The sequence below is a fragment of the Danio rerio genome, chromosome 7, assembly GCF_052040795.2.
Source record: "Danio rerio strain M-AB ecotype USA chromosome 7, GRCz13ab, whole genome shotgun sequence".
NCBI classification, from domain to species: domain Eukaryota; kingdom Metazoa; phylum Chordata; class Actinopteri; order Cypriniformes; family Danionidae; genus Danio; species Danio rerio.
This window is the reverse complement of record NC_141027.1, coordinates 17,264,510-17,282,483: the sequence shown is the minus strand read 5'-3', so window position 1 is coordinate 17,282,483 and position 17,974 is coordinate 17,264,510. Positions and strand designations below refer to the sequence as shown.

Here is a 17,974-nt window from a genome sequence, read left to right as displayed (position 1 = left end):
TGAGAGAGAGAGAGAGAGAGAGAGAGAGAGAGAGATAGAGAGAGAGAGAGAGTGTGTGTGTATGTGTGTGCGCGCATCCACCGTGGTGCTTTGTGTCATTTCTTATAGGCTGTCTGGAGTCTGTAGCATCCAGCTGGGTGCTTTTTGGGAGGCATATTCAATCGCTACACTCAATCGCCCAATATGTACCTGCCATGTGTATAGAAATAATGCTGATATTATATATTGAACAAAATCGGAAGTTGGAAAATATATTGAGTTGATATTTTTGTAAATCTGACTTGAAAGAGCCTCACCAGCCACAAACCTCACTGCACGTCCGTCACTGTTTACGGCAGCACTCATTTCTCAACACAAAGAGGTAAACAAAACAGACATTTAGTCTACAATCCTTATCTTATCTTTCTCTTTCGGTCGTACCCAATTTTAAAGTGAGAACTAAATTTAGCGGGAACAGTCGGGTCGGGTAGAAAACGAGGCGGGTTGGGCAGCAAGTGAACAAAGACTGAACATACAGCGAGAGCGGTCAGACTGGTACAAAAAATTTTATCTGTAGTGATAAGCTTACATAGGAAAATTATCAAAACTTTTTTTTCCGAGTGGGATTCTATTGGTCTAATACGATTCAATGATCTATGCTAAGCTAAGCTAAAAATGCTCCAGCCAGAACAAGAAATTGGCAAAATGGATTGAATGGGCTGGATTTTTTTTAAATAAAACTGAACTGTATAACTCTAGGGGAGTTGTAAAATTAAAAATAAGAGGGGTGTTCCCTTAAAAAAGCCAGCTTTTTTGACGATTTTCACCTAAATTTGACAGACCTCAACTCTTGACAGAGTTTTGTGCCAAGAATATATATGTACATATTAAAGTAAAGATAAAAAAAACAAGCCACTTTTTTTAACCTTTTTTGTTTTGTTTTTAAATCTGTCATGTTTTATTACCACTCTAATGAAGATTTTAATAAAAAATGCAACCTTTTTGACAAAAAAAATAATAATAATAAAAATCTCTTTTTTACAATTTTTTTTTTTAAGTAGTGCATTTAAATTTTAGGATATGCGCTAGGAGGGCCTCATAATATGCCTAAAACCTGATTATCGTAAAAAAAAATTTCAATGGCAGGGAAGACCTATCTCTTAATTGACAGTGGCGGGGGAAAAGCTAATAAAAACACAACATTAAAGGAGCAAAAACATATGAAATCTAAAAACACTTGAAATTTACAAAAAACTCTTTAAATACAAAAGTCAGCGCTATCCGTAAAAGGGATGCTTCAATCAAATATGAATTTTTTTAAATAAGCCAATTAGATATCAGCACCACTGAATCCCAACACACTAACTCTGCTCCATATTTTATTCCTGATGGTCAAGGTAAAGAGGATGATGTTCAATATTTTCATGATAACGCCTGTGTAATGTCCCTGCAGAGGAAACAAACACACACGCCGACTCATCTTTCATTGCTCTGGACAGCCCTGATTCGCTCTGTATGAACTCCCCCTATTAAAATAAATGAAGTCTGCTTGATAGACCATGAAAATAAAAGCCCACTGTAAAGAACGGGCTCATTGTGCTCCATAAGTATAAAACCAATTGGAAGCTCAGGTCAAGGGCCTCTCAGATTCTTCCAAACTCAGAATAGGAGTGTAAAAAAATGCTGTAATTTGTGCATTTGGCTTACCTAAACCATCGTCTGCAAGGTAGCGGTCTCTGGCGTAGAGCACAGAGTCCAGCATTGACTCAAACAGCAAGAAGTAGCCCTGAAAAACAACAAACTGTTAAAAACACAGACAGATGCTTACATACTGTAATATTATTATTACACATAATATTGTGGCAATAAATCACATTTTACAGCATTTTTAAAAACTTTTATTCTTTATTTCAATTCTCTAAACAATAATAAGACTTAAATTGTTTGGATAAACAAATAAAATACACACAGTTGGCATGATATCCCAGTGGTTAGTGCGCCGACATATTTTGCAACATAGTTTGGGGCATCCCGAGCTCAAATTCCAGCTCGTGGACCTTTCCCGATCCTCAATCCGATCAGGCGAATCCACCATGTCTGTGCAAAAAGATCAACTGCTGGAGATCGCAAATGACGACAGTCTCTTGGTGGCCATCCACAAACCCGTCTTTTCTAGAGTTTGTGCAAGTTCATTGTTTCCAATGGAAATAATTCCATTTATTCAATGGAATTGCGCACTCAAGCGGCGTGACACATTCGCGCCTTCCAGATGCACGCAGTTGAATAAATTCCAGGAGTGCACCGCAAGTCACGTAACAAGAACTGACTGATCAGCTTCAGCTTGTATGGAATATACTCATTTCGGTCGATTAATTACCCAGTGCTTATAATGTAGTTATAATGTAATTATGTATTATGTAAATTTCTCCATACATAAAACCTGTATGAGAGTGACAGCAATGTTTTGTCAACTTGTCATCCTCTGAGAAAACGGTTAATGGTTGCCTAACAACCTACGAACCACCGCCCAACCCTGTAAGCGGTAAAATTGTCAAGCGTTGACCAGTCCGTGGTGATAAAAATGTTGGGGATCACTGGGCTAGAGCATTAGAGGAGCACTAGAGTCATTGAGATCTAGACTTTGCTGCACTGTAAAAAAAAAAATGTTGGGTTTCATAAAATCTATTTGTGTTAGGAGAACTTAAAGGAATTAAGTTAACTTATTAATTCTTACAAATTTAAGTGTATTGAACATAAAACAATTAAATTGTCACAAAAAAACGTAATAATTGTGTTGTTTTACCTAATTTTAAACTAGTAGTTTGAACAAACAGCACACATATTTTTTTAAGTGTGGATGTGAGGGGGTCAGGGTGATTTTGCCAGCCCGTTTGCTCAATCTGTATAAGTATAGTTCTCAGAGAATAGGGAGGGTCATACCAGTGATTCGCTCAGCAGTCAGAACTATCTGACGTAGCCTTCGAAGGTCATATTTGGTAGCTGAGCTGAACCAGACTTACTGAAGTCCAAAGGACTTCAAGACTTATAAACAATTTATAAGTGTTGAATTTAAACAAATTAAATTTAGTAATGTTCAACTTGATTTCTTTTTTTTTTTTTTTAATTAGGCCAAACAAATTATTTACAACCATTTAACAGGAATCACCAATTGAAACATTATTTATTTTTTTGGTGAACTCCCACTGCTGGAGGAAAAATTACAAACTCTGCTGGGTCTTATTGTCAATGGAGTCAATGTGAGTATCCTGGGGGGTGGCGGTGCCCAGGATTTGGTTTGAGCACTGTTTTGAGCGTGTTGAGCTCTAGGCTAAGACTGGACCAGACAGAAAGCTCTGTAACCTCCTATCTATATCCCTCGCTAGTTGCTCACCGGCCCTCACAAGTCTCCCGCAAACCCCACAGACATAAGAAAATGGAGAACTGAGGTGAGAAAATATGAAAATGTATATAAAAAATTGAAGTCAGAATTATTAGCCCTCCTGAATTGTTAGCCCCCCTGTCCTTTGTTTCCCCAATTTCTGTTTAACGGAAAGTTTTTTAACACATTTCTTAATAACTAATTTGTAATGTCTTCTTTTATCTGGGCCATGATGACAGTATATGACATTTTACTAGATATTTTTCAAGATACTAGAATTCAGCTTAAAGTGACATTTAAAGGGTATTTAGGTAGGTTATGATAGTTTGTTCTGTAGACAATTTTTAAATGTTTTATAATGTTTATAATGTTTAAATGTTTAAATAAAATATTGTTTAATAGGGCTATTAATATTTATCATAAAAATATTTTTTAAAAATTAAAAACTGCTTTTATTCTAGCTAAAATAAATATAAAAAATTTTGACTTTCTCCAGAAGAAAAAAATATTTTAGGAAATGCTATGAAAAAATCCTTGCTTTGTTAAAAATTATTTGAGATATATTTAAAATATTAATAATAATAATTCACAGAAGTGCTAATAATTTTGACTTCAACTGTATATATAATAAACAAGCTTTTTGAGACAGTAAGCAACCCCCCAGAACACCCTAGCAACCACACCAGCTAAATCTAGTTTCAAGACTACTGCTTTTCTCATTTAATTTCTCATGTCATTTCTCATTTCCCCAGACTCTCAAACATACACACACAAACCCATATCAGAAAAAAACGAAACCTCTGGATTTATGAGACCTTAACCCGTCACCCTCCTTAAACATATGCATGGCCACCCAGCATGGGTTTTATTGCGCTGACCCTTCACTGACACCCGTTTTACATGAGTAGTCCCCGCGTCACCTCTTGAGTTATTCTATTGCTGCTCAACTGCAGCTTTAAACACATCTTGCCGGCATCATTCTGGACAGCGGCACAGACCGTCATGAGTGAAGCAAGGCTGCTTCATGCTTGCTCAGAGTAATCTAAAACAGAGGCGTAATCAATTACGCAAGACATATGTGATGAATGTAGCCAGAACGAGGGCCAACACTCTTTATCAGCACGGTCTTCATGTCTGAGTGGTGGAAAAGTTGCTTTAACGTATGAAAAATATTTAAAGGGATAGTCTAACCGAAAATGAAAATTCTGTCATAATTTACACAAGCTCCACTGGTTCCAAAACTTTCCTTTTTTTCCTGAACACCAAAAAAGGTATACTGAAGATTGTTTGGGGAAAAACAAGCCCTCTGACTTCCATAGTATATAGAGAGAGATGCTAATGGTCTAATCCGATTCAATGATTTATGCTAAGCTAAGCTAAAAGTGCTCCTGCAAAATTCGGAGGTGGACTGAATGGATTCAAATAAAAATAAATAAATAAATAAATAAAAATATATAAATAAAAAAATAAAATAGGTAAAGCTCAACTGTTTAACTCTAGGGGGAGACCTATTTCCAAAGCCATATCACCAAGCCACAGCCATATCACCCTGCAGCCCAAGACAGGTTACTCACTGTAGCTAAGCAGGGCTGAGCCTGGTCAGTACCTGGATGGGAGACCACTAGGGAACACTAGGTTGCTGTTGGAAGTGGTGTTAGTGAGGCCAGCAGGGGGCGCTCAACCTGTGGTCTGCGTGAGTCCTAATGCCCCAGTAAAAGTGAAGGGGACACTACACTGTGAGCGCACTACACTGTGAGCGCACACTGTGAGCGCACTGGTGCCGTTGTCCTGTGGCAGCCGTCGCATCATTCAAGTGGATGCTGCACACTGGTGGTGGTTTGGAGAGACCCCCCTCATGATTGTGAAGCGCTTTGGATGTATGGCTATACACAATAAATGCGCTATATAAATACACATTACATTACATTACAAATAAATGAAGTGTTCCTTTAAAAACCTCAACAGATGTGCTGTTCCACTTGTTGCTATAATGCATAATGTTATATTTCATGTAGAAACAACTTCTATTGTGCAGCTATAGAAAAATGTTGTAAGAGAACTAAAATAAAACGTTTTATGTGTAAATGCATATAAATGCCAGAAAAAATTCTATAAATAAAAATTGTTGTGTTTGAAAAAAACTAATTTTGTTTTACTGTGAACTACTGATGACATTCACAAATTTAAAACAAAAACAATATATATATTTTTTTGTATGTGCCATATTTTCAAACATGTTTATTTCAATAGCTATGTTTCCATCCACCTATCTTATGTGCATTTTAGATATGCGCATAAAAACATGGTTGATGGAAATGTCAAGATGTGTATAAATTTTGAAAGTGCGCAACATTCAAAAATATGTGCATAACTGAGCAGGATAAACGCTTTATTCGATAAGAAAATATGTGCATAAACTACGATGAAAGCATTTTCACCGAACAAATTCCAGTCATGTGATTTTGCTATATAAGATAAGAGATCATGTGATAATAAAAATGTGTGTGAATGGACAAACCAGTAGGCTGAGCACCCTTTAACACATCTGAAATGTAGTTTTGGTAATTCTAAAACACCTTTACCATCTCAGTATTAGTATTATATTATTAATCACCTCCAGAATCAAGAGCATCTGTACTCCGCATCTCACACCTTCAAATGTCTATGTGCGTTAACTGCATGTCAGGATTGTCTTCTGAGGCGCAAGTCATTTGTTAAAAGAAAAAAGATTCACGCAGCAACTCTGATCGCAGCAAATTCTGTTTTTACTGTTAATATTTAGCACCAGATAATCAAGAAGTGACAATTTTTTTCACTTTGACTCGTTGGAGGGAAAAGCTGCTTTATTCGCACATATTTTATGCAATAAACCAGTTTAGTGCATAAAACTAATTAGCATTTTTGTATGGAAACATTTTTGTATGGAAACAACATTTCAGATCTTCAAGAAATATTTAGTGAAATATTAAGAGGAATAACCATGGAATAACCATGGTGGAATAACCATGATTTCTAATAACAACAAATAAAAACTAGCGCTGGGCAATGCATTTTTTATTTATTTATCATGATTAATCGCATGGTTGTCTGCGATTATTCGTTATCAATCACAATGTTATGCACAAAAATCAATAATGACTTTAAATGAAGTGCATTAGGCACTTTTATTTTAAAAGTACCATGTAAGTGTATGAACAAGAAAAAAAAAACATATTCCCAAAACCTTTTAGAAGTTAAAATATTTAACTGTAGTGGTGTAATCAATTAAATTTACAACCAAATATATTTGCCACTGCAAAAAAATGTTACCTAATTTGTAATAGAAATTAAGTTATCCACAGATTTCTGGGGCTTGATCATAAAATTATAACAGGACAGTTGCAAGCAACATTCAAAAATGTATTTCGTAACAGGTAAAAACAAAAACCTTTTACTTTATCATAAAACAACATAAGCAGTCCATCATGTAGTGTGGTAAAATGTTCGAAAACAACAACAACAACAGAGCTTTACTGTTCAGGGTACATTAATCTGTGAAGTACATGTTTGTACTGAATTTCCTTTGGTTAATCACAAGCCCAAAAAACAAATACAGAACACTTCAAAATAAAATAAAACACAACGACAAAATCAATTTAATCAACTCTCAGCATTTACTTAATCCTCTTCACAAAGCCAGTTGCTAAAGGCTGATCTAAACTGCGTCAATCGAACGCATATGCTCTGGCGCAGCCTACACGCGCTCGCCGACCACAAGCCGGCGACACCGAATCTGACGTGCACCTCTAAAAAAAACTGTAACTACACATTGCAATGTCCCGTAGCGAAAGCTCTTTGATTGGTTAGCTTGGAAGCAGTGACGAGTGTGGGCAAAAAGCAAGATGGAGTGATTGTTTACAAGTGTCCCGTGAAGAAGCTCCAGATGAAAACTATTGTTTTGTGTTTACCTTATGATTAAAGTTGTTTCCCGTCCGCCAGTTCCCGCCTCTGAATGAGTGAGTTTTAGCTACTTATACATTAAGGTATTGTTCAGAAAAATAAATACTCAGGAAGAAATTCGACACAGAGAAACAAAAACCTACTGCCAGCTAGCATTACAAAAGTGTAATTGCAGAGCAACACAAACACGACGCAGAAGTATAAATACATAGCTACGCGAAAGGCAGGCGCCGTGGGTCACGCCGATCACTCGATGCAAAACTATAAATCAGCCTTAAGACCCACTAGATTCTTTATCATCGGAAATTGTACATTTCTCTCTAGAGTATTCTGCAGAAGCTTAACGTTAATGTAAACTTTACCTCGTTCACTTCGTTTGGGTGTGAGATTTTCTGGCATCAACGGTTTGTACCGCATTCAAGTCATACTGTAATTCAGACTAGAAGTACTTCAGCGATATGAAAACTCTGATTTGCAGAAGTGACATACAGCTTTGGTTTTGACAACTACACCATTTACTGAATATGTCAGTTTAAGAGTTCAATATGTTTATGCATTTTTGTATCATTCGGTTCATGTGAAAGCAGCAGCATCGACGGCAGTCTTAGGCCCACCCCAAATGTTTTCATTGGTTCAGAAGTGTGATTATGCCTTTCTCAATCCAATACTAATCAACAACCCAAATCCGTGACCTATTGCTTCCCGCTATGTGTATTAAAAGCCAGTGAACAACGAAGTTTCAAATTATTAAAAACTGAAAAACAGCTGTGTTAACGTGCGATAAATTATTTGTCAGCATTAATTAATTAATGCATTAACGCAATAATAAAGCGTTAATTTACCCAGCATTAATAAAAAATGTGTTACTCAAGATTTTGATTGTTTCAATTTTCAATCTAAATTACTATCAGCACTATATTTAATAAATTCAGAGAAACAGTTTACAGTAGTCTCTTATCTGCACATGTGGCTCTGATGAGCTTATGCAGGTTTTTCTCTCACAATGTTGTATTAAAAAGTTTTGTTATGAAAGGTCAGAATGGCCTTTCTGTGCTCTATATGCCACACAGAGGTCAACTGGACAGCACCTTTAAAAGCCATGCCGTGACAGCGGCTCGTACTGGATCTCTCTGGGTCGTTTTTAAACAGACTTAGCATTAGAGTGATGGCTAAGCTTCTCCGTGGTGTAATTTAGAACCCAATTTCACAGGCGGCTGCTTCCACTGCAGTGAGAGAGAGAGAGAGACAGAAACAGAGAGAGAGAGAGAGAGAGAGAATGAGAGAGAGAGAGAGAGAGAGAGAGAGAGAGAGAGAGAGAGAGAGAGAGAGAGGAAAAAGGGGTATACTGGTACATAAATACACACTCACTCACTTACACACAAACACACTTACACACAAAGAACTGATATGCTGTTCTGATGTGCTCAGGAAACATTTCTGATTATTATCAATGTTAAAAGCAGCTTCATGTTTTTGGGAAAATGATATATTAAAAGTCAAATGTTCACCTTAACATTTTCATTTTTTAATGACACATCAAATTGATCAGAAGTGACAACAAATCCATTTATAATGTTGCAAACGACTGTATTTCAAATAAATTATTGTTTAGTTTGAACTTTCTATATAATCCTGAACCATATAAAGCATGTTTTTTCAACATTTATAATAGTCAACATATTTATCATATTCCTAAAAAATAGAAATTATTATTAAAGGGATGGTAAAAAACTGTCTGCTAATGCTTCATTTGTAAAAATAAATAAATAAATAAATTCACGTTATTTTTCATATATCTTACTTTGATTATATCCAGTTACTCGGCTAACATGAAAAAGACTATCATAATTCCTAGTTTCTCCAAAGACCTGTCCTCAAGAGGCTCTGATTGGTCAGCTAACATAATGTGCTGGGATTCAGGGATCGGCTCCACGTCACCAGGAAGTGTCATGCCTCTACAATACTAGCACACACTTTACTCCTGTTGTGTAAATACTGTCAGTCAATGTAGCTGTATCAGTTTGAGCCCAAATCAGACAGAAAACGAAGAGGACACAGCTAAACCTCACAGCTGCTCTGTAAAATAAAATCATAAGCATGTTTAAGTAATATGAAACGTTCACATATCTTTTGTGAGTTATTTGAGATGCAGAATGCAGCGAAAGCGGCTACATAGAGGGACAATGCATGCACTAATGAAGATTGTGGGTGTTGACAGCGGTTTGATGTATAAATATGAATTTGTAACTAAATTGTTAAAAATGCCAAACAGTATTTCCTGCTGTTTACATTCTTGCTACAACTACTAACGCTAGAAACTGTGCATGTAATAGAACAATTTTAACAAACTAAAATACTTACAGGTTGTGGCTTACAATCCAAAGCTTCTTTTATTATGTGTAGAACTGCTCCTTTAAGAAGTTTTAAGCCGAATCCAGCATTGAACTGAGAGATTCTGGTAGCTATCCCTTGTAAAATGCTAGAGCTATATCTTTTTTATAATTCTCTGGAACATTATTAAATGTGTAAAACTTGGATGATGAGACGACAGCCACAGGACAAAGGCGACAGTGCGCTCACCACACACTAGATATTGGTTAAGTGGAGAGATGATGTTACAGCCAATTCAGTGGATGTGGATGATTGGGTGGCCTTGGGATTTTGAATGACCACGGAGAGTCAGGACCTCGGTTTAACGTCTCATCTGAAAGACGGCATCCACTGACAGTACAGTGTACCCTTCACTATACTGGGGCATCAGTCTCTCACAGACCCCCTGCTGGCGTCAATAACACCAGTTCCAACAGCAACCCAGTTTACCCATGTGGTCTCCAATCCAGGCTCAGTGAGATACTGGTTTTGGGCTGCAGGGTGATATGGCTGTGCCAAAATAGATGATATAAATATACATTTGATCACCCCTGGCTCAGTTCATACCATTGTGGATGCATAATCGCGCGAATCAGTCTATGCAAGAAAATATTCATTAATAAATCGGAAACTGGCAGACCTAGAGCGCCGGTAGGCAACGTAAGTGTTCACAAGACTGTTTTCTCATTAAATAGGTGTTTTTTACTACATATAACCAAAAAGCAAAGTCAAATTAGATGCAGATTTTTTGTAGTTTGACTTACAGTAAGCTCAAAAATAGTTAATCAGAGGATACTGTAGGTCAGAATACACAAAATATTTTCATTAACACTTGAAAACTTAAATAAATCTAGGTTTACAAAACTTAAATACATTTTATTAATAAATTAGATATAATTTAAATAAATACTGAAGCTAGTATTACAAAACTAACATTACCGGAAATGTGAACCTGGTTGGAAAACCGTGTATTCCATTCATTCATTCAGTCATTAATTCATTCAAAAAGGCTCTCAAAGCACGAGTCCGTAACCGAAATACAACCTCCGGTGGACAGTAGCAGACTCCGAAATGAGACAGATTCAGTTCCACATGAGGTTATTAATTAGCGAATAATATAATTATTATAAACGTAAACATTAGGTGAGCAGGTTACATTGTAACCGCGCGTTCTAACAACATGCTTAGTGAAAAGATATGCAGAGATAAGCAATTTGACTGCACCACACAAAACAAGTCAGAAATTTAAATACAGCCATTCAGAAGCACAAAATATGCACTTACTCACGAAATGGAAAGGTTTATAATCTCCTTAATACACATTAACTCACGTTAACATTATTAAATGTAGATGTTGAATCACTCATATGTGTTTAGTTCTGAAGTTTAATTTCACACAGTTTATTTTATTTTCAAGACCTGAGGTAAACTGTCTGCTACTACTTTCAGTATATGGCAATAAATGTCATGTAAAATGACATTCAAACTCACGTCGCATTTAACACTGAAAAAAAGCACATGGGGTTTACAAGAGGTAATCTTTGTTTCTCTGTTGTTCAGCTGTGAGAATTAGAAGCTGTTTCTAATATATCAATTTGAGGTGTTGGTTAAGACAAAATTCCTTTTAATATGGAAAATATTCCTTCTATCGTGTGCTATTGCTTTTATTTAGAACACAATTTATATCACTTGCTCCTGTCCTCAATCTGGCAACCGGCACTTGCATTTGATTTGATCTAGGAGTGCAATACCTAGTTCAACCACTGGGTGTCAAACTTGCATACTGCACCTTTAACACTGGTCTGTAGTTCTAAAACTAAGGTATTTTTCTCCCACGGAGCAATGAAATGTTTATTAGATTCATAAATCTGTGCAATGAGCAGCCTCTTTCATGCTTTGCAGATTCATTGATTTCGAAAATCTAACCTAAAAACAATGCTTTCACTTTTTTCCATAAAAAAAGTAATTTACAAACTGACATCACAAATTCTAATCCAACAAGGAAAACAAAGGTATTCACATGCACACCATCTGTGTTTAATCCCACCTATAGTAGATCCAATAACACACACTGGTGGTAAAGAGAGTCACTGCAGCATTAATGGCTGAATGTGGCCAAAATGCAGATCGATTCATTAAGCCATGTGGAGCCAGGGCAGAATTACATGAATGCCGCTAATGAAATGCTAATGAAAATTGGACAGCAGCATTCAGCCACATTAAATGAATTACCTCATAAACACGCACTCGCACACCACTTTTTTTTCCATTTAGATTTTTCTAGATGCAGCATAGAAGTCATTACCATGTAATATAATTACACTTTGCATAACAATAAATTAAAACGCGAGGCAAAAATCCTAAAGGCAAAAAGTGCTTTCCTCAGGAACTAAATAAAAGCGAAAAATCCAAACGCTCAACTATTGGTCAATTAGGACAAGAGTGTGTTTTTTAAATTTGTTTCTTGTGAACATGGGAGAATCGTGTTGGTTTGGCCCAGAGTGGCCATCTATGCTCTGTAAACAGCTGGCATCAGCAGTATTCGACCATTGTCAACGTCATGGGTATTCAATTAACAATCCTCTCAATTACAGTACAACAATATCAATCCCGCTCCTGGGGGCTGTGTAAACTACTCCTCACTCGCTCAATCCCACAAACACAGAGACAGAAACAAACACGTAAACTGCTCAAATGACACATTATAATGAACTCAACGTCTCAATGATCACCTGATTGATTTATAATGTAACATACAGAGAGTAAACTAATACAAATGTCTTAGTAAATATCCCTGCTCTTTTTAACCTTTACACAACTATTTATAGGGACAGACTTGAATAAAAAATAAAAAGGTGGAAAAGGGCCATATCACCAATGACCCCTATTCTGTTATGTGAAGAGTAAAATCTAAAAAAAATACTTTCATTTTCATAACTTTCATTCATTCATTTTTATCCGCTTTTCCAAGGCCGGGTTGCGGAGGCAACGGTCTTAGTAGAGAACCCCAGACTTCCCTCTCCCCAGACACTTCCTCCAGCTCCTCCAGGGGGATCCCGAGACATTCCCAGGCCAGCCGAGAGACATAGTCCCTCCAGCATGTCCTGGGTCTTACACGAGGCCTCCTCCTGGTGGGACATGACTGGAACACCTCCCTAGGTAGGCGTCCAGGAGGTATCCCCGAGCCTGAGCCACCTCAGCTGACTTCTCTCGATATAGACGAGAAGCGGCTCTACGCTGATCTTCTTCCGGGTGAGCTCCTCATCCTATCTATAAGGGTGCGTCCTGCAACCCTGCGAAGGAAACTAATTTTGGCAGCTTGTCTCTGAAATCTTGTCCTTAAGACCAAAAACTCATGACCATAGGTGAGAGTAGGAATGTAGATTGATCGGTAAATCGAGAGCTTTGCCTACCGGCTCAGCTCCTTCTTAACCACAATAGACCAGTACACTGACCGCATTACGGCTGCCGCTGCACCAATCCACCGGTCAATCTTACATTTCATCCTTCCCTCACTCGTGAACAAAACCCCAAGATACTTGAACTCCTCCACCTGGCGTAAGGACTTTCCTTCAACCTTTTTCCGGTGGAGCACCATGGCCTCGGACTTGGAGAAGCTGATTCTCATGTTATTCGTATATCATGTGATCATTTTTGCATGTGTAATTTAGATATTGCTCAATAATTAAGTCAAAACTAACTGAAACATATCAAGATGCTGTGAACGTATAAATGTCAAGATTTAATTTCTTCTTCAAATATCAAAATTAATTTGTTTAAAATAAAAAATAATTGTGTTTAAAAATTCTCAGAATTTAATAAATTTATTCTCAAACTTTTATTAACATAGTCAATTTAACTTTCTCTGAATTTCTTGACTTTATTCTCAATGTTTTATTTTAACAATTTAAAAAAACTATGATAGTTTATTGAAAAATAAAAGAAAACAAGATTATTCTCAATTTTTTAAACGTTTAATCTTACATTATAATGACTTATCTCAAGAAAGATGATTTTATTACTGATTTTTTTCTCACTATTCCTTGGCCAAAATGTAAAAATTCTTAGAATTTAATGAATTCATTCTCAACACCTTATTTTGTAAAAATTCTCAAAATTTAACTTGTTTATTTTTTTGCAAATTTAATGCGTTTCTAAAAATAATAATAATAATAATCACTATTGGTGAAAGTTTATTTTCAACAATTTTCAAATGTTTAATCTTACATTATAAAAATTTAAATCTCAAGATGATTTTATTATCGTTTTTTTTTTTTTTTAACGATTTCTTGGCCAAAATGTCAAGACAGTTTTATTCTTTTATTAATTTTTGGCCTAATCTTCCTCCCATACCTATGTGTTTGCATCAATATATAATAATTTAATAATAAATAAATAAATATAAATATATATATATATATATATATATATATATATATATATATATATATATATATATATATATTGATGAACCAAATACATCACCCAATGCCAAGTTCAAACTCTTTGAAAATAAAACACAATTAAAGGCAATATCAGTAAGCTATAGCAATGAATTAAACCTAAATAAAAAAATGTTTTATAATAATTACTTAGTAAAATTATAGCAAAGTTGACCATCACATTTTAATTTTGCTCATTGTATAAGAAAAATAATAATCTACCTGACCTTATATTCAGTACTCATGCATTCCTAATTAGCAAGTTTTAATCTAGTTGACCCTTTAATGAAATATCAAGTTAGCTCAGTGTCACAGCTTAACTCCAGCTAGGACAAGATGAACAAATCCACCACTCCTGTGCTTACTTAAGAAGTTTCATCCTCTTCTTCCAAAAAAAAAAAAAAAAAAAACTAAAGGCAAACAAAAAGGATTCATCAAGAAGGCAACCATTAAAAGACATTAAGATGAATGGCCATAACACTTCCCTAAACACTACTGTTAATAACGTGCAGTTTGTGAAATAAATCAAAATGGGCAAGACTGTTTGCTCGCTGTGGATCTGGTGTGAAAGAGGTTGATTTGCATATGAATGCAGATGTGTAGTAAATGTACCGTTTTCTACAAGCACATTCAAATGAGGCAGGCCCAACGTTTCCACGATTAATTTTAGCAGGACAATGGATGTTTGAAAGCTGCATTGTGGATGGGTGACGGATCCAGGTATGAGCACTGAGGGGAAACACATGGTGTAACACTGAGTAACAGTCCAAATCTGAAAATGTCAGGAAATGAAGAATTCAAAACCTATTATATTTCTTTATGTAGTGACTAATGTAGTGCTTTGTGAAGGTAAAAGGTCTGGAAAGTGTCAAAGATCACAGTGCACAGTAACTGAAGTTAATGTCTCCAAAGAGGAAGATACAATTCTCAACTGCAGTGCAAAAATTACTGTAATTTTAATGGTGAATAAAACTGTAAAAATGCTACGGTAAAAAAAAACAAAAAAAAACTTTTCATGTGCCTGTCAGAGTGGGCCTCAGTCTCCGCCTCGGCTGCGTCAGATAAACAGCACAGTGATAGACATGAAGGAAGCAGATCTCATGTAACGTTTGTGAGAAATACTACAATAAGAACTTTCCCAATGATTATTTGATGTATTTGTTGAGTTAATTCAAGCCTTTTGATGAGTCACACAATGTCGTTACATGCACGTACACACAGACAGACACATACAGAGAGCTCGCGTCTTTTTAAAGACGGTAAAAATCGCTGTAATTCATTACAAACATGCATTGTTTTATAAATGTTTGTTTTGTAAACTTGTAAAACTCATTCTTGATCACATTTGATGATAATTTCTGATCGCAGCGAGCTCAACAAATCTTTTATTCCCGATTGCTTTGCGCACATCCTGTCTTGTTGATATGATTATGCACATTACTACATGTTAATATGCGGCTGTCAATCAATCCAGTGGGCGGGGAAACCGCACTCCTACATCACGTTTTGGTGGGCCTCAAAATGGGAGAGATTTGAGTCCTATTTTAAAAAAGAGACTTACGTTTGTATCACTTCAATATGACTGTGGACACACAATACCTACACAGTTCTGTCCAAACAGGTTACAAAAGTTGATTTTCATCATAGATGCTCTTATACAGCACATGTATACAGTTAATAACCGCAAGTTAACTTTCCCAGATTTCCCTGCATGATACTTTTTTGCCTTTTGGTTGACATTACTATGGTTCTTTTCTCATCTGTTATGTACATTAGAGTTTCATGTTACGGCTAATGTTGATAAATAATGTTTTGCATTACTTAAATTTTATCTGTTGGTGTTTAGTAGTGTAAATGAAACTGAGTGTCTTCAATATATTTAGTTTTTCTGCTTGAGGGAAAATTAGTTTTTGATGATCATTTTCTCATCATATGACTTTGTCATCACCATATGAGTTTTCATCTGTGCAACAAAGGTATGATGTGTACTGTTAGTACTGGGCCAGGATAAGATTCTGACGGTATGATAATCTTGGATAAAAATATCACGGTTTCGTGGTATTGTGATTACTGCTCTAAATTTTTATTTTTTTTGTAAATGTCAAGATTAAAAATAACAACTTTTTTTTCCCATTTGAACACAATATATTTTATTTTGAGAAAAATTTAAAATATTTTGGAACAGTAAACATGTCAGGCTTAATGAATGACAAATTTCTGCTATCTTCATTTGCTTAAAAACAGATTTTTTTTTACAATTTAAAATCTTTTCTGCTGAAGATATTGTTGTCCTAAAAAACAAGCAAACCAAAACATTTCTACACATACCTTAAGAACGGTATTGCAGAAATTTTGACAGTTTTAAAACCTTGACTTTTCCAAATCGCGGTATACCTTGACAACGGTTATCGTCCAATGCCTAGTTAGTACTTCAAAACACTGGCATATAAAACTATAAATTAATTAAATATGGCAGTTTACTGTAAAGGCCATGATATATTTCAGACAAAGTTTTTTTTTTGTACTTTTATTATTTATTTTATTTGGAAAGGCAGAGTGACAGTTTACCGTTTTCAAACATTCGGACAACTCTCCACTAGAGTAAGGGGCCGATCACAACGAACACACTTTTCCATTCTTTCATTCTTGAGACGCACTGCACTGCCTTTTTTGTTGAAAAACTGAATCATCACTGAGTGTTGCTGTTGATGGTTATAGTTTTAATATTTAATAATATTGAGATACTCAAAATTTGTGAAGCCTCTTCTCCATCTTTAAAAGTCTCTGTGGTCGCTTTGACAACACAAGCACTGCAGTCACCTCAATGGAAACCCCGCCTCTGCTTTCATTTGATTGGCGAATGAAAAAGACAACTTTTGTAGTGCGTTTTTTCCGCTCCGAGTTGACTTTTTTTTCAACTGCGGGTGCACAGTGATTAATGCCAAAAACACGAGGCGCAGCAGGCAGTTAAATGCGAGGCGTGCAGGGCATATAAGAAATGTGCAAAACCCTCGCCTATTAGTAAATCATTCATAAAAAGCAATGCTTGGTGTAATCAGGGTCTAAGTGGGGTTTTAAATGTGTCATAATGCTCAAGTGTACTGCAAAACACAAAAATGTAGGCTGAACAGTGTCAAACACTGAATGGAACAACATTTAGAAGTTTATCAGATGTGGTATGATCCGATTGTGCTTCTTACCTGGTGTACGAATCCCTATGAGTCTTTTCACTAATGATCATACAGTTGCGAATACAAGCTCTGCTACTCCAGTGTATTCTTGTAGCTAATGGTGTTGTTTTGCTGGATGTTTTACAATTTTACATAGTTTTTTTTTTTTTAATTAAAAACAAGGCAGCAAACCTACGTATATTTTACACCCATGAGCATGCAAATATGGAAGCACCTTTTGTATGTATGCTGGTTTGTGGGTTTGTGTGTTTGAGTATGTGTGTGTGTGTGTGTGTGTGTGTGTGTGTGTGTGTGTGTGTGTGTGTGTGTGGCAGGCAGCTGTAGGCAATGGACGGAGTGAGCGATTGCTGCTGTCTTCTTCAGCGACAGGTAAGACTGCCATCAAGAGATAATGAGACCCAAGATGGGATCTACCATTAATTCTACTTGACCATCACCACACGCAGCAGCTCACCACATCCTCAAACCTGTTACACATCAAAACATACTTGAAAACAAGTCTAAAGTTCAAACAAAAGACGCTTCAGTTCATTCACAAAACATGTCCCCGGCTATGCTTCGCAAAGAGCAACAGCCAATAACATTACTGTTCCAGGATTGCGTAAATGTGATTGGCATTTACTTTAGGGTATTTGCATGAAGCAATCTAACTGGCATTGGTTTAACGATTTAGA

General features: G+C 36.1%; 2 protein-coding genes across 5 annotated transcripts in view; one reads left to right on the top strand and one right to left on the bottom strand.

Annotated features, from left to right (window-relative positions):
• The window catches only part of LOC147835938 (uncharacterized), a 939,756-nt gene that overhangs the window by 204,193 nt on the left and 717,589 nt on the right, over window positions 1-17,974 (top strand). The window lies entirely within an intron of this gene.
• The window catches only part of prmt3 (protein arginine methyltransferase 3), a 112,426-nt gene that overhangs the window by 57,056 nt on the left and 37,396 nt on the right, over window positions 1-17,974 (bottom strand). For all 4 annotated transcript variants that reach the window (XM_087259309.1, XM_087259311.1, XM_087259310.1 and 1 more), the window contains 1 exon segment: window positions 1,687-1,765. In XM_087259309.1, the coding sequence (XP_087115435.1) occupies window positions 1,687-1,765 (79 nt within the window).